The 21015-nt window shown below is 38.8% G+C and overlaps 1 protein-coding gene across 1 annotated transcript; it reads left to right on the forward strand.

Annotated features, from left to right (window-relative positions):
• Positions 1–673: 673 nt before the first annotated feature.
• Positions 674–15299, forward strand: LOC140877333 (uncharacterized). The gene is made up of 8 exons (XM_073280869.1): positions 674–1334; positions 1635–1750; positions 2317–2433; positions 13615–13770; positions 14004–14108; positions 14253–14372; positions 14814–15183; positions 15229–15299. Exons 1-8 carry the CDS (start codon positions 674–676, stop codon positions 15297–15299), a joined length of 1716 nt encoding a protein of 571 aa, XP_073136970.1.
• Positions 15300–21015: the final 5716 nt, after the last annotated feature.

The following is a 21015-nucleotide window of genomic DNA, read 5'->3' on the forward strand; positions in this document are numbered from 1 at the left end:
AGCAGGATTCATAACATCTATATGAGGCATGGGAAAGGTATAAAGATTTGTTGAGGCGTTGTCCTAATCATAATTTTGAAGATTGGGAAGAAATAGAGCTTTCTACAATGGGTTGAACACGCCTACAAGAATGTCCGTAAACTCTGCTGCTGGTGGTACCATATTTTCCAAGGACCCCATTCAGGCCTATGAGATGCTGGAACAAATGACCATCAATAGTTATCAATGGCCATATGAACGCATGGGAATCAAGAAGGGAGTGTACAGTGTTGATCCTCTCACTTCCATCACTGCACAATTATCTGCGTTGACTACACAGGTTGCTGCGATGAATAAGGTGAGTATAGCAGACCCATCAGGTGTATCAGTTGCCATAGAAGAATCTCATCCACCTGAGAAAGCTCAGTACATAAATCCCAGAGGCAATGGGAATTATTGATGTAATCCTCCGCCCAATACTTATCATCCTGGCTTACGTAACCGTGCAAATTTTTCCTATGCCAACAACAAAAATGTGTTGAATCCCCCTCCGGGATTCAATACAAACAAGGGTGAAGGAAAGGCGTCTTTGGAGGATGTTGTTGCTACATATGTCAATGAATCTAACAAGAGGATGTCGAGGTCTGAGAATCGAATGGACAACATGGAGACTCATATGTGCAGTTTGGGGGCTATGATGAAATCCATGGAAACAAAGATTGGGCAACTTGCAACTGCTTTGAAGGATCAGAATCGAGGGCAGTTTCCCAATAATACAAAAGTGAATCCAAAAGAGCAATGCAAAGCGGTGGAGTTAAGAAGTGGTAAGAAGTTAAAGGTTGAGGATCAGAGAAAAGCAAAGGAAGTTGAAGAACCAGTGGTTGAAGAAATTATTGTTGAAGAGCCCAAGAAAGAATCTGAATCAAAATCGATGTACAAGCCTCAACTTCCTTATCCACAGAGGTTCAAGAAAAAGGCACTTGATGAGCAGTTTTCCAAGTTCCTAGACATCTTCAAGAAGATACACATCAATATTTCATTTGTAGATGCCTTGAAACAAATGCCCAACTATGCAAAGTTCATCAAGGATGTGATGTCTAAGAAGAAAAGATTGCAAGACAATGAAGTGGTGAACCTGACAGAAGAGTGCGGTGCAATCCTGCAGAAAAAGTTGCCACAAAATCTTATGGATCCAGAGAGTTTTACTATCCCTTGTTTTATTTATGGTTCTAAAGTAAATAGAGCTTTATGTGATTTAGGAGCAAGTATAAATTTGATGCCTTTTTCTGTCTACAAGACTTTGGAGCTTGGAGAAGTCAGAGCGACCACCATCACGTTACAGCTAGCCGATAGAAGTATCACATACCCATGAGGTATTGTGGAGGATGTTTTGGTGAAGGTCTACAAGTTCATATTTTCAGCAGACTTCGTGATTTTTGACATGGATGAGGATGAATAAACTCCCTTGATTTTTGGGATACCTTTTCTAGCTACTGCACGTGCGCTAATCGACGTCCACAAGGAAGAGCTCACACTTCGAGTTGGTGGTGAAGCTGTGATTTTCAATATTTATCATACCATGAGGAGACCAAACGAGGTAAGTACATGTAAAATTATTGAAATTATTGATTCTCATAATTCTTTTTCATGTGCAGGAATTACTGATCCACTAGAAAGATGTTTGGTGGCAGATGAGGTATTTGATAAGAAAGAGGATTGGGAGCTACATGAACAAGAAGCATTTCTTGAGGGAGCTCCGAAAGAAAAAATGGTGAGTACTAAGGAATCTGAAACATTGGAAAATAGTGCACCAGAGGTATCTGCTGAAACTCATGATCTTAAAGAATTGCCTGCATATTTATGTTATGCATTCCTTGGTGAGAATTTTACTTGTCCTGTCATTATTTCAGCTCATCTGTTTGAGGTCGAAAAGGATAAGTTTTTGAGAGTCTTGAAAAATTTTTAAACTGCCTTAGGATGGTCAATTTCTGATACTAAGGGTATTAGTCCAACAATCTGCATGCATAAAATTTTGATGGAAGAGTCATATACTCCTTATGTTGATCATCAGAGGCGGTTGAATCCCTCCATGAAAGAAGTAGTTAAGAAAAAGGTTTAAAATTGTTGAATGCGGGTGTGATTTATGCTATTTCTGACAGTAGTTGGGTGTCTCCTGTTCAAGTGGTGCCTAAGAAAGGTGGGATTACCGTGGTTAAAAATGAAAATAATGAGTTAATCTCCACACGTACAGTAACTGGCTGGTGAGTTTGTGTAGATTATAGGAAGTTGAACAAAGCTACTCGTAAGGATCATTTTCCACTTCCTTTCATTGATCAGATTCTTGATAGACTTGCTAGTTATTTCTATTACTGTTTCTTAGATGGTTATTCAGGGTATATTAAAATTGCTATAGCACCAGAGGATCAGGAGAACTTTTACATGTCCATATGGCACGTTTGCTTTTAGGAGGATGCCCTTTGACTTGTGTAATGCACCGACGACTTTTCAGCGGTGTATGATGACGATTTTTGCAGATATGGTGGAGGATGTGATGGAAGTTTTTGTTGGAACACGCGTTCTCTGATCACATGGATGTGATACCCGGAGCAACGGAAGTTTAAATTTTTTTATTTTTCGATATGGAACGATTCCATATCGTGGGTATCAAATCCTAACGATTAAAATTGTTGCAAGTAAAATAATAAACACAGTTAAATATTATACCTCTTCAAGCTAAGGCTTGATTATGTACTCCAACAGAATTTAATCTGCTCTTCTTGTAAATTCCGGGAACCGAGGACTTGCTCGATCAATCTCCGGAATTAGGTCCACGAACAGAAAACAGAAACCCTCTGATTGATTGCACTAGAAATCAATCAGATGTTTATCGAAGATATTAAACAGATTTGATCTGTCAATTCAGAATGTAATTTTTCAAAAAAATAACAGACTGAATTATCTCAAAAAGGAGTAGAGGATTTTCGAAAAATCCCCTTGAAAATATATGTGTGTAATTCAAAAATTGCAAGAGGAATTGTGTGTAATTTTCGAACACTACACATGTATTTATAGATAATTTTTAGACTAGATTAAGTTATAATTGTATTAGGACTCTAACTCCTTAGGACCCACAATCCATAACTTAAGCCCAACAAGCCAAGCCTGTTATTATAGAAATTAATATAAAATTCATCGTGACTCCGATTGATAAACTGATTTTACCAATGTGCACAGAAACCATTTCTGCATCTTTTGAAGTCAAGATAATTTTTCTGAATCCGAATTCAGTGATTTCCAAAAATGCCCATCCCTATGTCATTTTAGGAAATTTCACTCCCTTTAGTTAAGAAGTCCAACTTCTCTTTCATTAAATTTAACTCTTTAAATTTAACTATCTCAACGGGGTTTAGTAATCCATTACTTGTGTGACTCTCAATGGTTCAGGGATACAGCTAACCGTGGGCTCACAACTCCTTGTGACTCGGAACAACGATTTCCGACTTGCCCAACGAATCATGGTAAGAGCGTCTAGCAACATCGCCCCATGATTCCCTAGGTATCACTGATAGTGCCTGCAAGAACCAGTAGGTTTTGGTTAGCGTACAGTACGGTCCCTTCATCCATATATCCCGATCGAATCAACAACCATTGGTAAATCGAGAGTCGTTCGAGATTCGATAACTATGCAATGCATCTTGAAGATCAAATAGTGACATCGCATGTGCTACTAGGAAACCATATCTTAAAGCACATCATGTACTCTGGCCAGAGATTTGTCACACTAATATCTCCTCAGATCGCATAGGATATCCACACTCGCAAGTATGTGGTGAATCCTTGACAACAAAGCATCGACTCCTATATGTGTCGTAACTGTACCCAATCCCGACACCTGATGACCCCAATAGAGTCGGTAAACGAGTCAAAGTACAGTACTAGCATATAGAGTCTCAATGATGTTTCAAGTAGTAAGGACTAATGGTGTACAACCAAAACCGCGGACTTATCCACTCAAATAATAATAACCACTTGGAAAGTCCGAATAGGGTAGTTCGATCATTCATCATATGAATATCCATTTGCATGCTTTTAACATCTCCATGTCCATTACCAATGAAACGTGGTACTTGGCATCATAAATGCTATTCTCAATCTCGAGCGATCCTTATCCTTATTAGCGGACGGCTCAATTTACTAGGAACTGTTTAGAATATACAGTGACTATAAGATGTGTTTCATAATAGTGATCTCTCTTTATTCACTATCTCATCTTATTTACACTATAGTATATTCAAGGTCTTTATCAAAACAACAATAGTATATCACAATATAACAATATGAAGAAAGACAAAGAAAATGCCATTAATGAATGTAAATTATATTAAAAAAATATTGTTTATACATAGAGTCATAAAAGCCCTTAGCCACAAGTTGGCTAACCGGACACCCACTCTTTCAATCTCCCACTTGCCCTAAAGCCAACTAGTCATACTACGTAATCTCATTGCTTTGCGATGTTTGTCAAACAATGGTCCTGGTAAGGGCTTAGTAAGTGGATCAGCGATATTGTCTGTAGAGGCCACTCTCTCGACAGTGATGTCTCCTCTTTCCACAATCTCTCGGGTGATGTGGTATTTCCTCAGTACGTGTTTGGATCTTTGATGAGACCTTGGTTCCTTTGCCTGAGCAACGGCACCAGTGTTGTCGCAGTACACCGGAACTGGACCAACAGCTTCAGGAATTACGCCCAACTCTTGGACGAAATTCCTCATCCAAACGGCCTCTTTAGCAGCAGCTGATGCTGCAATGTATTCTGCCTCAGTGGTGGAATTCGCTGTGGTGTCCTGCTTGGAACTCTTCCAAGAGACAGCACCACCATTGAGCATGAATACAAATCCAGAGTTTGACTTTGAGTCATCCACGTCACTTTGGAAGCTAGAGTCGGTATAGCCTTCCAATTTCAATTCTCTTCCTTCATAAACCATGAATATATTCTTAGTCCTTCTCAAGTACTTAAGAATATCCTTCACGGCTTTCCAATGCATTTGACCGGGGTTGGCCTGATATCTGCTCGTGACACTCAGAGCAAAGGCTACATCCGGTCTAGTAGATATCATCCCATACATAATACTACCTATGGCTGACGCATATGGTATGTGTGTCATTTTCTCTATCTCTTCGTCAGTCTTGGGACACATAGACTTGGATAGAGAAACTCCATGACATATAGGTAGATGTCCTCTCTTGGACTCATCCATAGAAAACCTTTTCAATATGGTGTCGATGTAGGTTGCTTGAGTGAGTCCTATCATTCTCTTAGATCTATCTCTATAGATCTGTATCTCTAGAATATAGGAGGCCTCACCCAAATCCTTCATCGAGAATCTACCTGATAACCATATCTTTGTTGACTGTAACATCCCTACGTCATTCCCAATGAGTAGGATGTCATCAACATAAAGCACTAAGAACGTCACCGCATCCTTAACTACTTTCTTGTACACGCACGGTTCCTCCGGGTTTTTGATGAAACCAAAGTCCTTTATTGTTTCATCAAATTTCTGGTTCCAACTTCTTGATGCTTGTTTGAGACCATAAATTGATCTCTGAAGCTTGCATACCTTATGCTCGCTTCCCATGGATGTGAATCCCTCGGGCTGCATCATATAGATTTCTTCCTTAATGTTTCCATTAAGAAATGCAGTCTTCACATCCATTTGCCATATCTCATAGTCATACCATGCTGCTATGGCAATAAGGATTCTTATGGACTTAAACATTGCGACTGGTGAAAAGGTTTCATCATAGTCAACTCCTTGTCTTTGAGTATAACCTTTTGTTACCAATCGTGCCTTGTAGGTGAGTACCTTGCCATCAGGCCCAAGTTTTCTCTTGTAGATCCATTTACACCCTATTAAAACAATTCCATCGGGAGAATCTACTAAAGACCAAACTTGGTTTGTATGCATCGAGTCTATTTCCGACTGCATAGCATCAAGCCATAAATTTGAATCCGCATCATAAATTGCTTCCTTGAAGTTTCTTGGATCACATACAATGTCGGGTTCACTTTGATCCCCTTCAAGAAGAAGACCATATCGAATAGGAGGTCTAGAAGTCCTCTCGGATCTCCTAGATGTAGGCGTGTCCACTGAAGGTTCTTGAGGTGTGGGATCGTTATTTTGTATCTCAGGTTCTTCTCGAATTTCTTCGAGTTCCATCATCTTACCTTTCTTATCTAATAAAAACTCCTTCTCTATGAAGGTGGCATTCCTCGAAACAAACACTTTTATTTCAGTAGGATGATAGAAATAATATCCGATTGAATTCTTTGGATATCCTACAAAATAACATAAGGTGGATCGACTATCCAACTTATCTCCCACTGTCTGCTTCACGTAAGCAGGACATCCCCAAATCCTCAAGTACGAATACTTAGGAGCTTTGCCATTCCATAACTCGTATGGATTTTTATTCACTGCTTTGGTGTGAACATTGTTCAACAACAATACCGCCGTTTCAAGTGCATAGCCCCAAAACGAAGGAGGGAGCTCAGTGAAGCTCATCATAGATCGAACCATGTCCAACAAAGTTCGATTGCGACGCTCCGAGACACCATTCAGCTGAGGTGTCATAGGAGGAGTCCACTGAGAGAGAATCCCATTCTCTTTTAGATAGCTAAAAAACTCGGTACTTAAGTATTCTCCACCTCGATCCGATCGAAGTGCTTTAATACTTCTACCTAGTTTGTTTTCTACTACAGCCTTGAATTCTTTGAACTTTTCAAATGATTCAGACTTGTATTTCATTAAATATAAATACCCATACCTAGATTAATCATCAGTAAAGTTAATGAAGTAGGTGTGACCAAATTTAGTACCAATATTAAATGGGCCGCAAACATCCGTATGGATCAAATCCAACAGATTTTGACTACGCTCAGGTTTCCCTTTGAAAGGAGATTTAGTCATTTTTCCTTTTAGGCAGGACTCACAAGTAGGTAGAGAGTTAATATCAGACATATCAAACATGCCCTCTCCCACTAGCTTGTTCATCCTCCTTGAGGAAATATGACCTAGCCTAGCATGCCAAAGGTTTGCCTGGTTTTGACTATCGATTTTTCTTTTGTTTGTTGTTACCGGTTTATCAACATAATCAACTGGAACGTCTTTTAATTTTAAGTTATATAGATCATTTTTAAATTGTCCATTTCAAATCAAACATTCATTCTTGTAAATATTGCAAATCTCATTCGCAAATTTTCAAGAAATATCTTCTCTATCAAGAATAGAAAAAGAAATAATGTTTTAATGAAATCTTGGTATAAATAAAAACATCTCTCTCAAAATATAGCTTAAAATTGTTTTTGCAAAATTAAACAAATGTTTCCCATAGCTTTTGGATTCAACTCTGGAACCATTCCTGAGCCTTAACTGGGTCTCACCCATCCTAAGCTTACGACTTATTGTCATCATCTGCAACTCATTGAAAATGTGAGATCTACATCTGGTATCCAATACCCAAAAAGTATTATTAAGTGAAACATTTATAAAATATATCCTCTGCAGTTCGTAACTACTCGATATATATTCTTTGCAGTTGCACTTCCAGTAACCGGGTTTCTTGCAGTGATGGCAAACTTCTTTAGACTTGTCTAGTTTTGCATGTAACATTTGTCCTTGAGATCATGGTCCAACCATTTCTCTAGTTTGGCCAACCTTTTCGAAGTTAAATCAGCTGGGGCTATTTTTTAAAGGAGCCTTTTCTAACACTTAGAAAATCTTTTCCGAATTCAGGACAATCTTAACTCATGGAACCTTTCCGTATAGTTTGCGCCAGAAAGTTTATTTTGTTCGAGAATTGAAACATGTGGATTACGAAGATTCATCATAATGATATAATGAGATGAAACAGACAATAACCGATGATTGTTTAATTAATTTACTAAGACATAAAATATGGCAAAATTTATTTTATGAATTTCACTCCCACTATTTTAACGGTTTCACTACCTTCTAGTGAAAACGGGAAACTAGTTTCCTTAGTGGGAACATGGAGTCCAATTGACAAACTATAGTCCCGAATAATATCAGCCAACCATAATTTTCAAAAGGTAGAGCTCAATTGCTTCCAAAGCAACCCCCATGTTTTTACCTCATGTCCAATAAGGGCCCAATAATATGACGCCGTTTATTGTCACATGTCAAGATTACCCATCAATATTAAGTTGTGATAGACGGTCGCCATGTGGATCCCCAATAATATGAGCCAATCCCATGGGAGTTTCACCCAACTTACAACATGTGTCGATCCAATGTACAGCTTTCCGACGAACGGGCCCCCCCCCCCCCCCCCCCAATAATATGAGCCAAACCGTGCCCGCGGGTAGCATCTCATACATTGATCGTTGATGGAAGGTAGGAACATTTAAACAATATTTAAATTCCCTTTATAAATCTTGATATCAATTTTAAATCATATTTAAAATGAGGGATTTTTAATTTTGAAAATTCGTCTCATCTTTTAAAGTTTGTATGCTTGCGGGATTCATACAATTTAGTCTAAACATGCATACAACAATAATATCATATATTATTTAAAGGATGATCGATCACAATCACTAATCGACCCGTGGTTTCCAATCACGAGTCTAAGTCCAATCCTAGGTGATATGCAGGTATGCAATGCAATCCTATTACATTGAGCTTCCAATTTACATTTCTTCGGTCTTTATTGTCTGCTGGGCCCACCATTGTCTTCAAATCTTTATCTCCCACTACGTCTAATAAATTTACAATAAATTTCGATGACAAGTACGGGATACATATTTAAGGGTGGGAACGGGCCATAAACCAGACCCACTTTTTATTACAAATGACAATTCAAATTGGGCCATAAACCAAGCCCATTAATAAAACCCAACAAAAATAAAACCAAATGTAAACAACCTAACTACACCTATAATATTGGTCATGTCAATCGATCATCCTTTTATCCAATAATTAATTCAATAATTAAATAATTGGATAACATGCAATGACATCATAATTAAAAAGATAAAATCAAATTTTATATCATCCTTTCATAAGATCATATCTTATCATCAATTGTACCAAAATAATTAATTTTTATAAAATCTAATTTAACGGATAAAATTTATAAATTTTCCAAAAATTAATTTTAAAAATTTCGGACTCAAACAATTTGATCCGACGCCTCGCGGACCAATCAAAAACAATTTTCGATCGGACCAAAAACTAAAATTTCAAAAATTTAAAATTCTAGAAAAAATAAAAAATTTAATTTTCCGGGCTGCCCGGGACGTTCCCGGGCAGCCCCGCCCCCACGTGGGGTGTAGGGAAGCCCCTTGGCTGCCCTGGGCAGCGACGATCGCTGCCCCGTTGCCCTGTTCAAATTTAATTTTCGTTTAAAATTTTGTTTTGTTTTCCAAAAACCGAGGATTAAAAATTTTGTACAATCGATTAATTTTAATCGTTTGATCAAAGTTTACGACCTGTCTCTGATACCACTGTTGGAACACGCGTTCTCTGATCACACGGATGTGATATCCGGAGCAGCGAAAGTTTAAAAATTTTTATTTTTCGATATGGAACGATTCCATATCGTGGGTATCAAATCCTAACGATTAAAATTGTTGCAAGTAAAATAATAAACACAGTTAAATATTTTACCTCTTCAAGCTAAGTCTTGATTATGGACTCCAACAGAATTTAATCTGCTCTTCTTGTAAATCCCGGGAACCGATGACTTGCTCGATCAATCTCCGGAATTAGGTCCACGAACAGAAAACAGAAACCCTCTGATTGATTGCACTAGAAATCAATCAGATGTTTATCGAAGAGATTAAACAGATTTGATCTGTCAATTCAGGATGTAATTTTTCAAAAAAATAACAGACTGAATTATCTCAAAAAGGAGTAGAGGATTTTTGAAAATCCCCTTGAAAATATATGTGTGTAATTCGAAAATTGCAAGAGGAATTGTGTGTAATTTTTGAACACTACACATGTATTTATAGATAATTTCTAGACTAGATTAAGTTATAATTGTATTAGGACTCTAACTCCTTAGGGCCCACAATCCATAACTTAAGCCCAACAAGCCAAGCCTGTTATTATAGAAATTAATATAAAATTCATCGTGACTCCGATTGATAAACTGATTTTACCAATGTGCACAGAAACCATTTCTGCATCTTTTGAAGTCAAGATAATTTTTCTGAATCCGAATTCAGTGATTTCCAAAAATGTCCATCCCTATGTCATTTTAGGAAATTTCACTCCCTTTAGTTAAGAAGTCCAACTTCTCTTTCATTAAATTTAACTATCTCAACGGGGTTTAGTAATCCATTACTTGTGTGACCCTCAATGGTTCAGGGATACAGCTAGCCGTGGGCTCACAACTCCTTGTGACTCGGAACAACAATTTCCGACTTGCCCAACGAATCATGGTAAGAGCGTCTAGCAACATCGCCCCATGATTCCCTAGGTATCACTGATAGTGCCTGCAAGAACCAGTAGGTTTTGGTTAGCGTACAGTATGGTCCCTTCATCCATATATCCCGATCGAATCAACAACCATTGGTACATCGAGAGTCGTTCGAGATTCGATAACTATGAAAGAGTGGGTGCCCGGTGAGCCAACTTGTGGCTAAGGGCTTTGATGACTCTTTGTATAAACAATCTTTTGTTTAATATTATTTACACTTTTATTAATGGCAATGACTTTGTCTTTCTTCATATTGTGATATTGTGATATACTATTGTTGTTTTGATAAAGACCTTGAATATACTATAGTGTATGTAAGATGTGGTAGAACATGGAGATGTCTATCATGAAACACATCTTATAGTCACTGTATATTCTAAACTGTTCCTAGTCGATTGAGTCGTCCGATAATAAGGATAAGGATCGCTCGAGTTTGAGACTAGCATTTGCGATGCAGAGTACCACGTTTCATTGGTAAGGAACATAGAGATGTTCGAAGCATGCAAATGGATATTCATATGATGAATGATCGAACTACCCTATCCGGACTTTCCAAGTGGTTATCACTTATCGAGTGGATATAGTCCGCGGTTTTGGTTGTACACCATTAGTCCTTACTACTTGAAACATCATTGAGACTCTATATGCTAGTACTGTGCTTTGACTCGTTTACCGACTCCATTGGGGTCATCAGGTGTCGGGATTGGGTACAGTTACAACACATATAGGAGTCGATGCTTTGTTGTCAAGGATTCACCACATACTTGCGAGTGTGGATATCCTATGCGATCTGAGGAGATATTAGTGTGACGAATCTCTGGCCAGAGTACATGATGTGTTTTAAGAAATGGTTTCTTAGTAATACATGCGATGTCACTATTTGATCTTCAAGATGTATTGCATAGTTATCGAATCTCGAACGACTCTCGATATACCAATGGTTGTTGATTCGATCGGGATATATGGATGAAGGGACCGTACTGTACGCTAACCAAAATCTATTGGTTCTTGCAGGCACTATCAGTGATACCTAGGGAATCATGGGGCGATGTTGCTAGGCGCTCATACCATGATTCGATGGGCAAGTCGGAAATTGTTGTTTCGAGTCACAAGGAGTTGTGAGCCCACGGCTAGCTGTATCCCTGAACCATTGAGGGTCACACAGAGTAATGGATTTTTAATCCCCGTTGAGATAGTTAAATTTAAAGAGTTAAATTTAATGAACAAAGAAGTTGGACTTCTTAATTATGAGTAGAGGAGTAAGATTTCCTAAAATGACATAGGGATGGCCATTTTTGGAAACCACTGAATTCAGATTCAAAAAAATTTATCTTGACTTTAAAATGTGCAGAAATGGTTTCTGTGCACATTGGTGAAATCGGTTTATCAATCGGAGTCATGATGAATTTTATATTAATTTTTGAACATGCGGGCTTTGCTTGTCGGGCTTGAACTTATGACTAATGGGCCCTAAGCTGTTAGTGGCCTACATTATAAATAAGTTATTGCAGTATAGAAATTACACACAACAGGTCACAAGGATTTTTCGAAAACCCTAGTCTATTTTTAAAGGTGGCCGTCCCCCCCCCCCCCCTCTCCCTCTACTCGAGAAAAATCCAGCCTGTGATTTTGAATTACAGTCTGGTTTAACGGATCAAATTCGTTAATCTCTTCGTAGAAAACTTCTGATAGATTTTCTAGTGCAATCTATCAGAGGGATTAAATCTCTGTTCGTGAACCTGATTGAAGAACAGTTCGTCCATCAGTTCCAGGGATATACAACAAGAGCAGAGAAATCTGTTGGTGTCCAAAATCTCGATTCGAGATTAAAGGTAAAAATTTTATAATTGTTATTTAATTTTTACACACACAATTTAATCGTAAGGTTGATACCCATTATGGAATCGTTCCATATAAAATTTTAAACTTCCGCTGCACCGGGTATTAATCATAATTGATCTGATTGCCGCGTTCTCTAACAAACTATGCAATGCATCTTGAAGATCAAATAGTGACATCGCATGTGCTACTAGGAAACCATTTCTTAAAGCACGTCATGTACTCTGGCCAGAGATTTGTCACACTAATATCTCCTCAGATCACATAGGATATCCACACTCGCAAGTATGTGGTGAATCCTTGACAACAAAGCATCGACTCCTATATGTGTCGTAACTGTACCCAATCCCGACACCTGATAACCCCAATAGAGTTGGTAAACGAGTCAAAGTACAGTAATACCATATAGAGTCTCAATGATGTTTCAAGTAGTAAGGACTAATGGTGTACAACCTAAACCGCGGACTTATCCACTCAAATAATAATAACCACTTGGAAAGTCCAAATAGGGTAGTTCGATCATTCATCATATGAATATCAATTTGCATGCTTTGAACATCTCCATGTCCATTACCAATGAAACGTGGTACTTGGCATCACAAATGCTAGTCTCAATCTCGAGCGATCCTTATCCTTATTAGCGGATGGCTCAATTGACTAGGAACTGTTTAGAATATACAGTGACTATAAGATGTGTTTCATAATAGTGATATCTCTTTATTCACTATCTCATCTTATTTACACTATAGTATATTCAAGGTCTTTATCAAAACAACAATAGTATATCACAATATAACAATATGAAGAAAGACAAAGAAAATGCCATTAATGAATGTAAATTATATTAAATAAAGATTGTTTATACATAGAGTCATAAAAGCCCTTAGCCACAAGTTGGCTAACCGGGCACCCACTCTTTCAGTTTTTATGGATGATTTTTTAGTTTTTGGTTCCTCTTTTGATCATTGCTTACATAATCTTTCTCTTGTTTTACAGAGGTGCCAAGAAAAGAATTTAGTTCTTAATTGGGAGAAATGTCACTTTATGGTTCAAGAAGGCATTGTCCTTGGACATAAAGTGTCATCAAATGAATTAGCGGTAGATAGAGCCAAAGTGGTTGCCATTGAGTAGCTTCCACCTCCTAAGAATATTAAGGGCATCAGAAGTTTCTTAGGCCATATGGGGTTTTATCGGTGATTCATAAAGGATTTTACAAAAATCACTAAACCCCTATCTAATTTGATTGAAAATGATTTGACATTCATATTTGATGATGATTGTTTGCAGGCCTTCGAGAAGATCAAGAATGCGTTGATCACAACACCTATCATGGTTGTACCGGATTGGAAGGAGCCTTTCGAGCTGATGTGTGATGCTAGTGACTATGTCGTGGGGGCTGTTTTGGGCCAGAGGAGAGAGAAAATGTTTCGAGCCATTTATTATGTCAGTCGCACCATGGATGCCGCACATCAAAACTACACTACTACAAAAAAGAGATGCTTGCAGTAGTTTTTGCTTTTGATAAATTTCGTCCGTATTTAATTGGCACTAAATTAGTTGTTTAAACTGACCATGCAACGATTCGCTACTTATTTGCCAAGAAGGATGCCAAGCCACGCTTGATAAGGTGGATTATGCTCTTATAAGAATTTGATTTTTAAATCAAAGATAAGAAGGGTAGCGACAATCAGGTTGCTGATCACTTGTCGAGATTGGAACTAGGAGATGTTAAGGAGGAAGAAAGCATAAAAGAATTGTTCCCAGATGAACAGATTTTTCAGGTAAGTTCCTCTATTTCATGGTTTGCTGATATTGCTAATTTTTTGTCGTGTGATACTATGCCTCCAAATTTGAACCGACATCAGAAAATGAAATTTTTCCATGACGTTAAGTTCTAATTGTGGGATGATCCCTATGTTTTCAAGTGTTGTGCCGATCAAGTGATTATGCGATGTGTGGTGGGTCAAGAAGCACAAGAAATCCTAGAGCAAGGCCATTCATCACCATATGGAGGACATTTTGGAGCAACACGGACTGCTGCTAAGGTAATACAATCTGGTTTTTATTGGCCTACTTTGTTTAGAGATAGTTACACCTTAGTGAAATAATGTGATAAGTGTCAAAGAACGGGGAATATATCTAGAAGGCATGAATTACCCCTCACAAATATTTTAGAAGTGAAATTGTTTGATGTGTGGGGTATTGATTTTATGGGTCTCTTTCCCCCTTCCTTTGGTTACACTTATATTTTACTAGCAGTAGATTATGTTTCGAAATGAGTGGAAGCAATTGCCACCTCTACTAATGACGCTCATGTTGTAGTAAAGTTTCTGCAAAAAAATATTTTTACAAGGTTCGGAACTCCACGAGCGATAATCAGTGACGAAGGTACGCACTGCTGAAATAAAATTTTTAATACCTTGATCACTAAGTATGGTGTCAGGCATAAGGTGGCGTGTGCGTACCATCCTCAAACCAATGGCCAGGCGAAGATCTCTAACCGGGAAATAAAGCAAATCTTGGAGAAAATGGTTAAGACGAATTGCAAAGATTGGGCAATCAAGTTAGATGATGCTATTTGGGCCTACCGCACGACATTCAAGACACCTATTGGGATGTCTCCCTATAGGTTGGTGTTTGGTAAGGCGTGCCATTTGTCATTGGAGTTGGAGCACAAGGCGTATTGGGCTATCAAGAAGCTGAACATGGATCTCGAAGTATACGAGGAGTTGCGGAAATTACAACTGAATGAATTGGACAAATTCCGAAATGAAGCTTATGAGAATGCCAATATATACAAGGAGAAAACAAATAAGTGGCATGACAAAAACATTGTGCGTAGGGAATTCGAAACGGGTCAGAAATTTTTGTTATTTAACTCTCGTTTGAAATTATTTCCAGGGAAGTTGAAATCGCGATGGTCCGAGCCTTTTCTCGTGGAGACTGTTTGTAACGCACCAAAATTATCTTAATGGACTTTATTTGAGATAATCAGAGATTATAGAAGTCGAGGGCCGATTCGATTTGGATCAGGGACTAGAATGCAATTTTCAGAAATTTCAGGAACTAAAACGCAAAATGAGGATTTGTTATAATATCTAGACTTTGACTAAGTCTTCCATTCTCTTCCTTCATCCCTCCCAAACGTCTCCCTCCATTGAAGCGCCTCAAAGCTTCCTCAAGATTTGTGATTTCGATTTTAGCTCGATCCGTCCGTTGGAATTTGATCTGAAGTTGATATCTGCGATCATAGCGTCGAGTGCTCCGTTTGGAAGTAAGTTTCTATTATTTCTACGAGGTTTGAATTTTTGTATGTCTTTATAATTGATTGATATTTGGAGAGGATGTTCTTGAGGTAGCTGTGATAGTATATTTAAGACGGTTCGAAAATCTAACGACGATCGGAATTGTTATGATTTTCTTAGTGATTTTTGAAATCTTTGAATTTGAGATGTGTTGGGATTGGATTGGAAATGATATGTATTGATTGAAATGAGTTTATTGGATTGTTGAATTGCTGTCTGCATTTCCGGTTTGATCAGTTTATAGCCGTTATGCCGTCAGTTTGAGTTTTAGATATCGTTTCTATGTTTTGATCGTATCGAGTTTGAGTGAGCTTTTGATGTCGATATTGATCCTTATGACTCCTTCTGATAGATTGAATTGAAGTCAGCAGAGTTGCGAGATAGCAGCTTTGGACAGTTTGGAAGATTGAATTCGGTACAGTATCGATTTTCATATTTATCGATCGAAGAAGTTTGATTGAGTTTTGAATGAATTTGATTGGATATTGATTATTATCCTTATTATTGATTTTTAAGATTTAAGTACCTTCGAAGCGAATAAGGTATAAGATGACTTTGAAATGGAATAGGACGATTAACTCGAATCCGGATTCATTCGAGTGTCCTAGAAGGAAATCACATACTTGCATGTTTATATGCTTATATGAATTTATGATTGAATTTATATTTGAATGCATGAGATTACATATGCATTCATATTGAGACGATTGATTATTCATTTTGAATTAGACGATCTGGAGATTATAGCTGAGTGGCCTTGGTAGGCGATTTACTACAAGTGTCGATTAACTCACTATAATGCCCTAGAGTCTAGAGGATTAAAATATAACTCATCCACCTCGAAAGGGGAGTTCGGTGTAATCGTTGGATATTTTAACCTCGGGATCCCAAACCGAAGAAAAAAAGAAAGAAGAATTACATTTGATTATCTGAGTCTGATAATCCAGAAGTTTTAAAGTCATGCATATCATTTTAATTCCGCAATTGAATGAATTACTTGAGGAATATGTGAAATTTGATTTGATATCATGTTTTGATATATTTACATGTTATTATATGCTAGTCTCTTTTACTGGAAATATTATTCTCACCGAATTATCCGGCTGTTGTCTTGTCTTTGTATGTGTGCTTGGCAACAGGTGGGGCAGGACCGAGTCAGAGATCGCATGGCTAGATGGTCGAGTTGATAGAGTGAGGCCTTGGTGTTTTAGAAGTCGATTATGTAATCGAACTTGTTATGTTTTGTATTCGGATTGTAATAGCTAGAACCGATGCATGTTCTATCCTTTTGAGCATTGATCAACTCTAGAACTTCATGTCTTATTTGGAGAGATTGTGATTTAATGCATGATTATGTTTTGATGAAAATTTGGGAGTTTTATTGCTTGATTTCGGCTCTGTAATTGCTGAAGTTTTTCTGGTGTAGCAGAGCACGGACCCCATGCCTCTTTTGTGTAAGGGTCCGTGCCTCCTCGCATTTCAGAATCTTGGTTTTTTTGTGCATGCACGGACTCCGTGCCCTTCATGTGTAAGGGTCCGTGTAGGTTGGCAGAGAATTGGCTATTTTTTGATGTTTTGCACGGACCCCCTTCCGGACTTGACCCGGGGTCCGTGTGTTCTTGAAATTGTAGGCACGGACCCGTGCAAGGATGTGTTCACGGGGTCCGTGCATGTGTTTATAAAAAAAAATTCATTACTTGTAATCTTGTATGGTTTATTATTGTTTATCCTGAGATTAGATGATTAGAATCGAGGTCTCACACTGTTTATACACATGGTGCCATTGAACTGAGATGTACAGATGGACGAACTTTCAAGGTGAATGGACAAAGATTCAATCATTAATTTTGCAACGAAGTACCACAAGCGTCCAGCACATTGCTTGAGGACCCCAAATAAAGACTGGAGCAAGTCGGGCTGATGACTCTAAACCAAGCGCTTTTTGAGAGGCAACCCAAATTTTTTAGTTTTTATTCTTTAAGTTTGTTTATTTTCGTTTATTTTTGTTTTTCTTTTTATTAATTATATTTTTGCGTGTTTTGGAATTATTTTTGATCATTTTTGATGAATTTTTCCAGGAATTTGGAGCCCCTGTTCGAACCAACGGCGCGCTCGCGCCCTCCCTGATGCCACTCTCAAAAAAATGCAAGCCGAAGGTGCGACCGCTCAACCTTTCAGCGCGCCTGAGCCTGATGTCCCACAAAATTTCTAAAATCACGAAGAATCAGCGCGCGCCCCATCGTAAGGCCCGCCCGCCCCGCTTACTAGCCCTATTGCGAAACTAAAGTGCGGCCGCTCCATCCATACTGAGCGCCCGCGGCTCCTGGACTCAATATCTACCCAATGTACGAGCTTAAAGCGCGCCCGCCCCGCTCTTATGTTTTGCCATATACCGATTATTTCCTCCCTCTCCTTCTTCACTTTCACCCAATTCCTCTCTACCCTAATTCTCTACGTCTTTATTCCATCCTCACGCCACCAGTTTCTCTACTATTCAGAGTTTACATCTCGGCTATTCCATCTCATCCTCCCATACATCTAGCCTCCATCTTCTTTCCCATACTCTTCTCAAGGAGGGCCGTTGTTACCAAGCTACACAGGGCGCACAAAAAAGTCAATTTTTGTCGGCTTAAAAAGGGAGAAGCTTTTTCCTAGTTTATAATTCTCTCACAATCCAGAGTAAGTTATTTCTTAGTTAGATTTCACAATTCGAGTTGTGTCATGTAGTAACCCGTATCCAGAATTGACGATTTATGAGTAATTAATCGTGTATTTATGTTTAGATCAAGTAAAACATGATTAAGGAAATTCCAAATGAGTTAACGGAGTCCAGAAATGAATTCAGGACACTCGAAAATAGCCGGGAAGGTCCCAAGGATCCGGAAGCTTCGGAAGCTTCGAACCAAGTCAGGAGGCTCCGAACTGGATCGGAGGATCCGAACTCAGGATCGGAGGCTCCGAAGTGGATCGGAAGCTCCGTCGGTAAGATCGGACGCTCCGATCGGGACCAGGGCACGTGTCATCGCTGACGTCAGCAAAGTGATGTCATGGCTGACGTAATATTGAGCGATCGGAGGCTCCAAAGATGGGATCGGTGGTTCCGATCATGTTCGGACGTTCCGAACCGGGTTCGGAGGCTCCGAACTCCGTCTATAAATAGGGGGCCGAAATTTCATTTTCAAGTGCACCATTCCCTCTCTTCTCTCTGATTCCTAAGCCTTCTAACTCAGATCTAGAGAGTTCTAGGCATCCTATTGGGAATCCGGAAGTGGCATAGCGATCCAGGCGTCGAGGCTGAGCTGTGGCCTAGTTTTGAGGCAATTGTCATCAGCGGACTGAAGACGGACGCAGGTATAGCTATGGTCTCCTTAAATTATTTAGGAGTATGCAATAGCTTAATTAAGGCTTTTAGAGCTTAATTATTGATGCATGGGTATTTGCATTGTAGAGCTGATATAGGCTTGGAACCTAGAGTGGGACTGCTAGGAACTGCCTGTAGTAAGGTACGTAAGTACTGACTGAGATAACCAGCGGGTTTTGCATGCTTATATGTTGCATTTGTATGTCATTTATTATGCAGCATGTGCATATCATATTGTGCCTTGTTGGATAACTGGCGGTCAGATCAATCACGATTGATACCCGGTGCAGCGGAAGTTTAAAAATTTTATCATGGAACAATTCCATGGTGTGGGTATCAACCGTTTAACGATTAAATTATTGTGTGTGTAAAATTCAAATAACAATTAATTAAATTTTACCTTCAATCTCGCAACGAGATTACTGGACACCAACAGATTTTATCTGCTCTTGTTGTCTCTCCCTGGAACCGATGAACTCCTTCAATCAGGTCCACGAATGAGGTTTAAATCCCTCTGATAGATTGCACTAGAAAATCTATCAGAAGTTTTTCTGCGAAGAGATTAAACGAATCTGATTCGTTATTCCTGACTGCGATTCAAAATCACAGACCGAAATTTCTCGGGCAGAGGTAGGGAGGGGTCGGCCGATTGCTTTTTGAGAGAGAGGAGGGTTCGAAATTTCTGTCTCAAAAAATAATGACCTGTTGTGTGTAATTTCTGTACTGAAATAACTTATTTATAATGCAGGCCACTAACACCTTAGGGCCCATTAGTCATAAGTTGAGGCCCGACAAGCAAAGCCCGCTCGTTCAGAAATTAATATAAAATTCATCGTGACTCCGATTGATGAACTGATTTCACCAATGTGCACAGAAACCATTTCTGCACATTTTAAAGTCAAAATAAATTTTCCTGAATCCGAATTCAGTGGTTTCCAAAAATGTCCATCCCTATGTCATTTTAGGAAATCCTACTCCCTTACTCTTATTTAAGAAGTCCAACTCCTTAGTTCATTAAATTTAACTCTTTAAATTTAACTATCTCAACGGGGATTAAAACTCCATTACACTGTGTGACCCTCAATGGTTCATGAATACAGCTAGCCGTGGGCTCACAACTCCTTGTGACTCGGAACAACACTTTCCGACTTGCCCAACGAATCATGGTAAAGCGCCTAGCAACATCGCCCCATGATTCCCTAGGTATCACTGATAGTGCCTACAAGAACCAGTAGATTTTGGTTAGCGTACAGTACGGTCCCTTCATCCATATATCCCGATCGAATCAACAACCATTGGTATATCGAGAGTCGCTCAAGATTCGATAACTATGCAATGCATCTTGAAGATCAAATTAGTGACATCGCATGTGCTACTAAGAAACCATTTCTTAAATCACATCAAGTACTCTGGCCAGAGATTTGTCACACTAATATCTCCTCAGATCGCATAGGATATCCACACTCGCAAGTATGTGGTGAATCCTTGACAACGATGCATTGACTCCTATATGTGTCGTAACTGTACCCAATCTTGACACCTGATGACCCCCATAGAGTCGGTAAACGAGTCAAAGCACAGCACTAGCATATAGAGTCTCCATGATGTTTCAAGTCGTAAGGACTAATGGTGTACAACCAAAACCGCGGACTTTATCCACTCGATAAGTGATAACCACTTGGAAAGTCCGGATAGGGTAGTTCGATTATTCATCCTATGAATATCCATTTGCATGCTTCGAACATCTCCATGTTCCCTACCAATGAAACGTGGTACTCCGCATCGCAAATGCTAGTCTCAAACTCGAGCGATCCTTATCCTTATTATCGGACGGCTCAATCGACTAGGAACGGTTTTTAGAATATACAGTGACTATAAGATGTATTTCATGATAGACATCTCCATGTTCTACCACATCTTACATACACTATAGTATATTCAAGGTCTTTATCAAAACAACAATAGTATATCACAATATAATAATATGAAGTAATATAAAGTCATTGCCATAAAAGTGTAAAT

The sequence above is a fragment of the Henckelia pumila genome, chromosome 2, assembly GCF_033568475.1.
Source record: "Henckelia pumila isolate YLH828 chromosome 2, ASM3356847v2, whole genome shotgun sequence".
NCBI lineage: Eukaryota > Viridiplantae > Streptophyta > Magnoliopsida > Lamiales > Gesneriaceae > Henckelia > Henckelia pumila.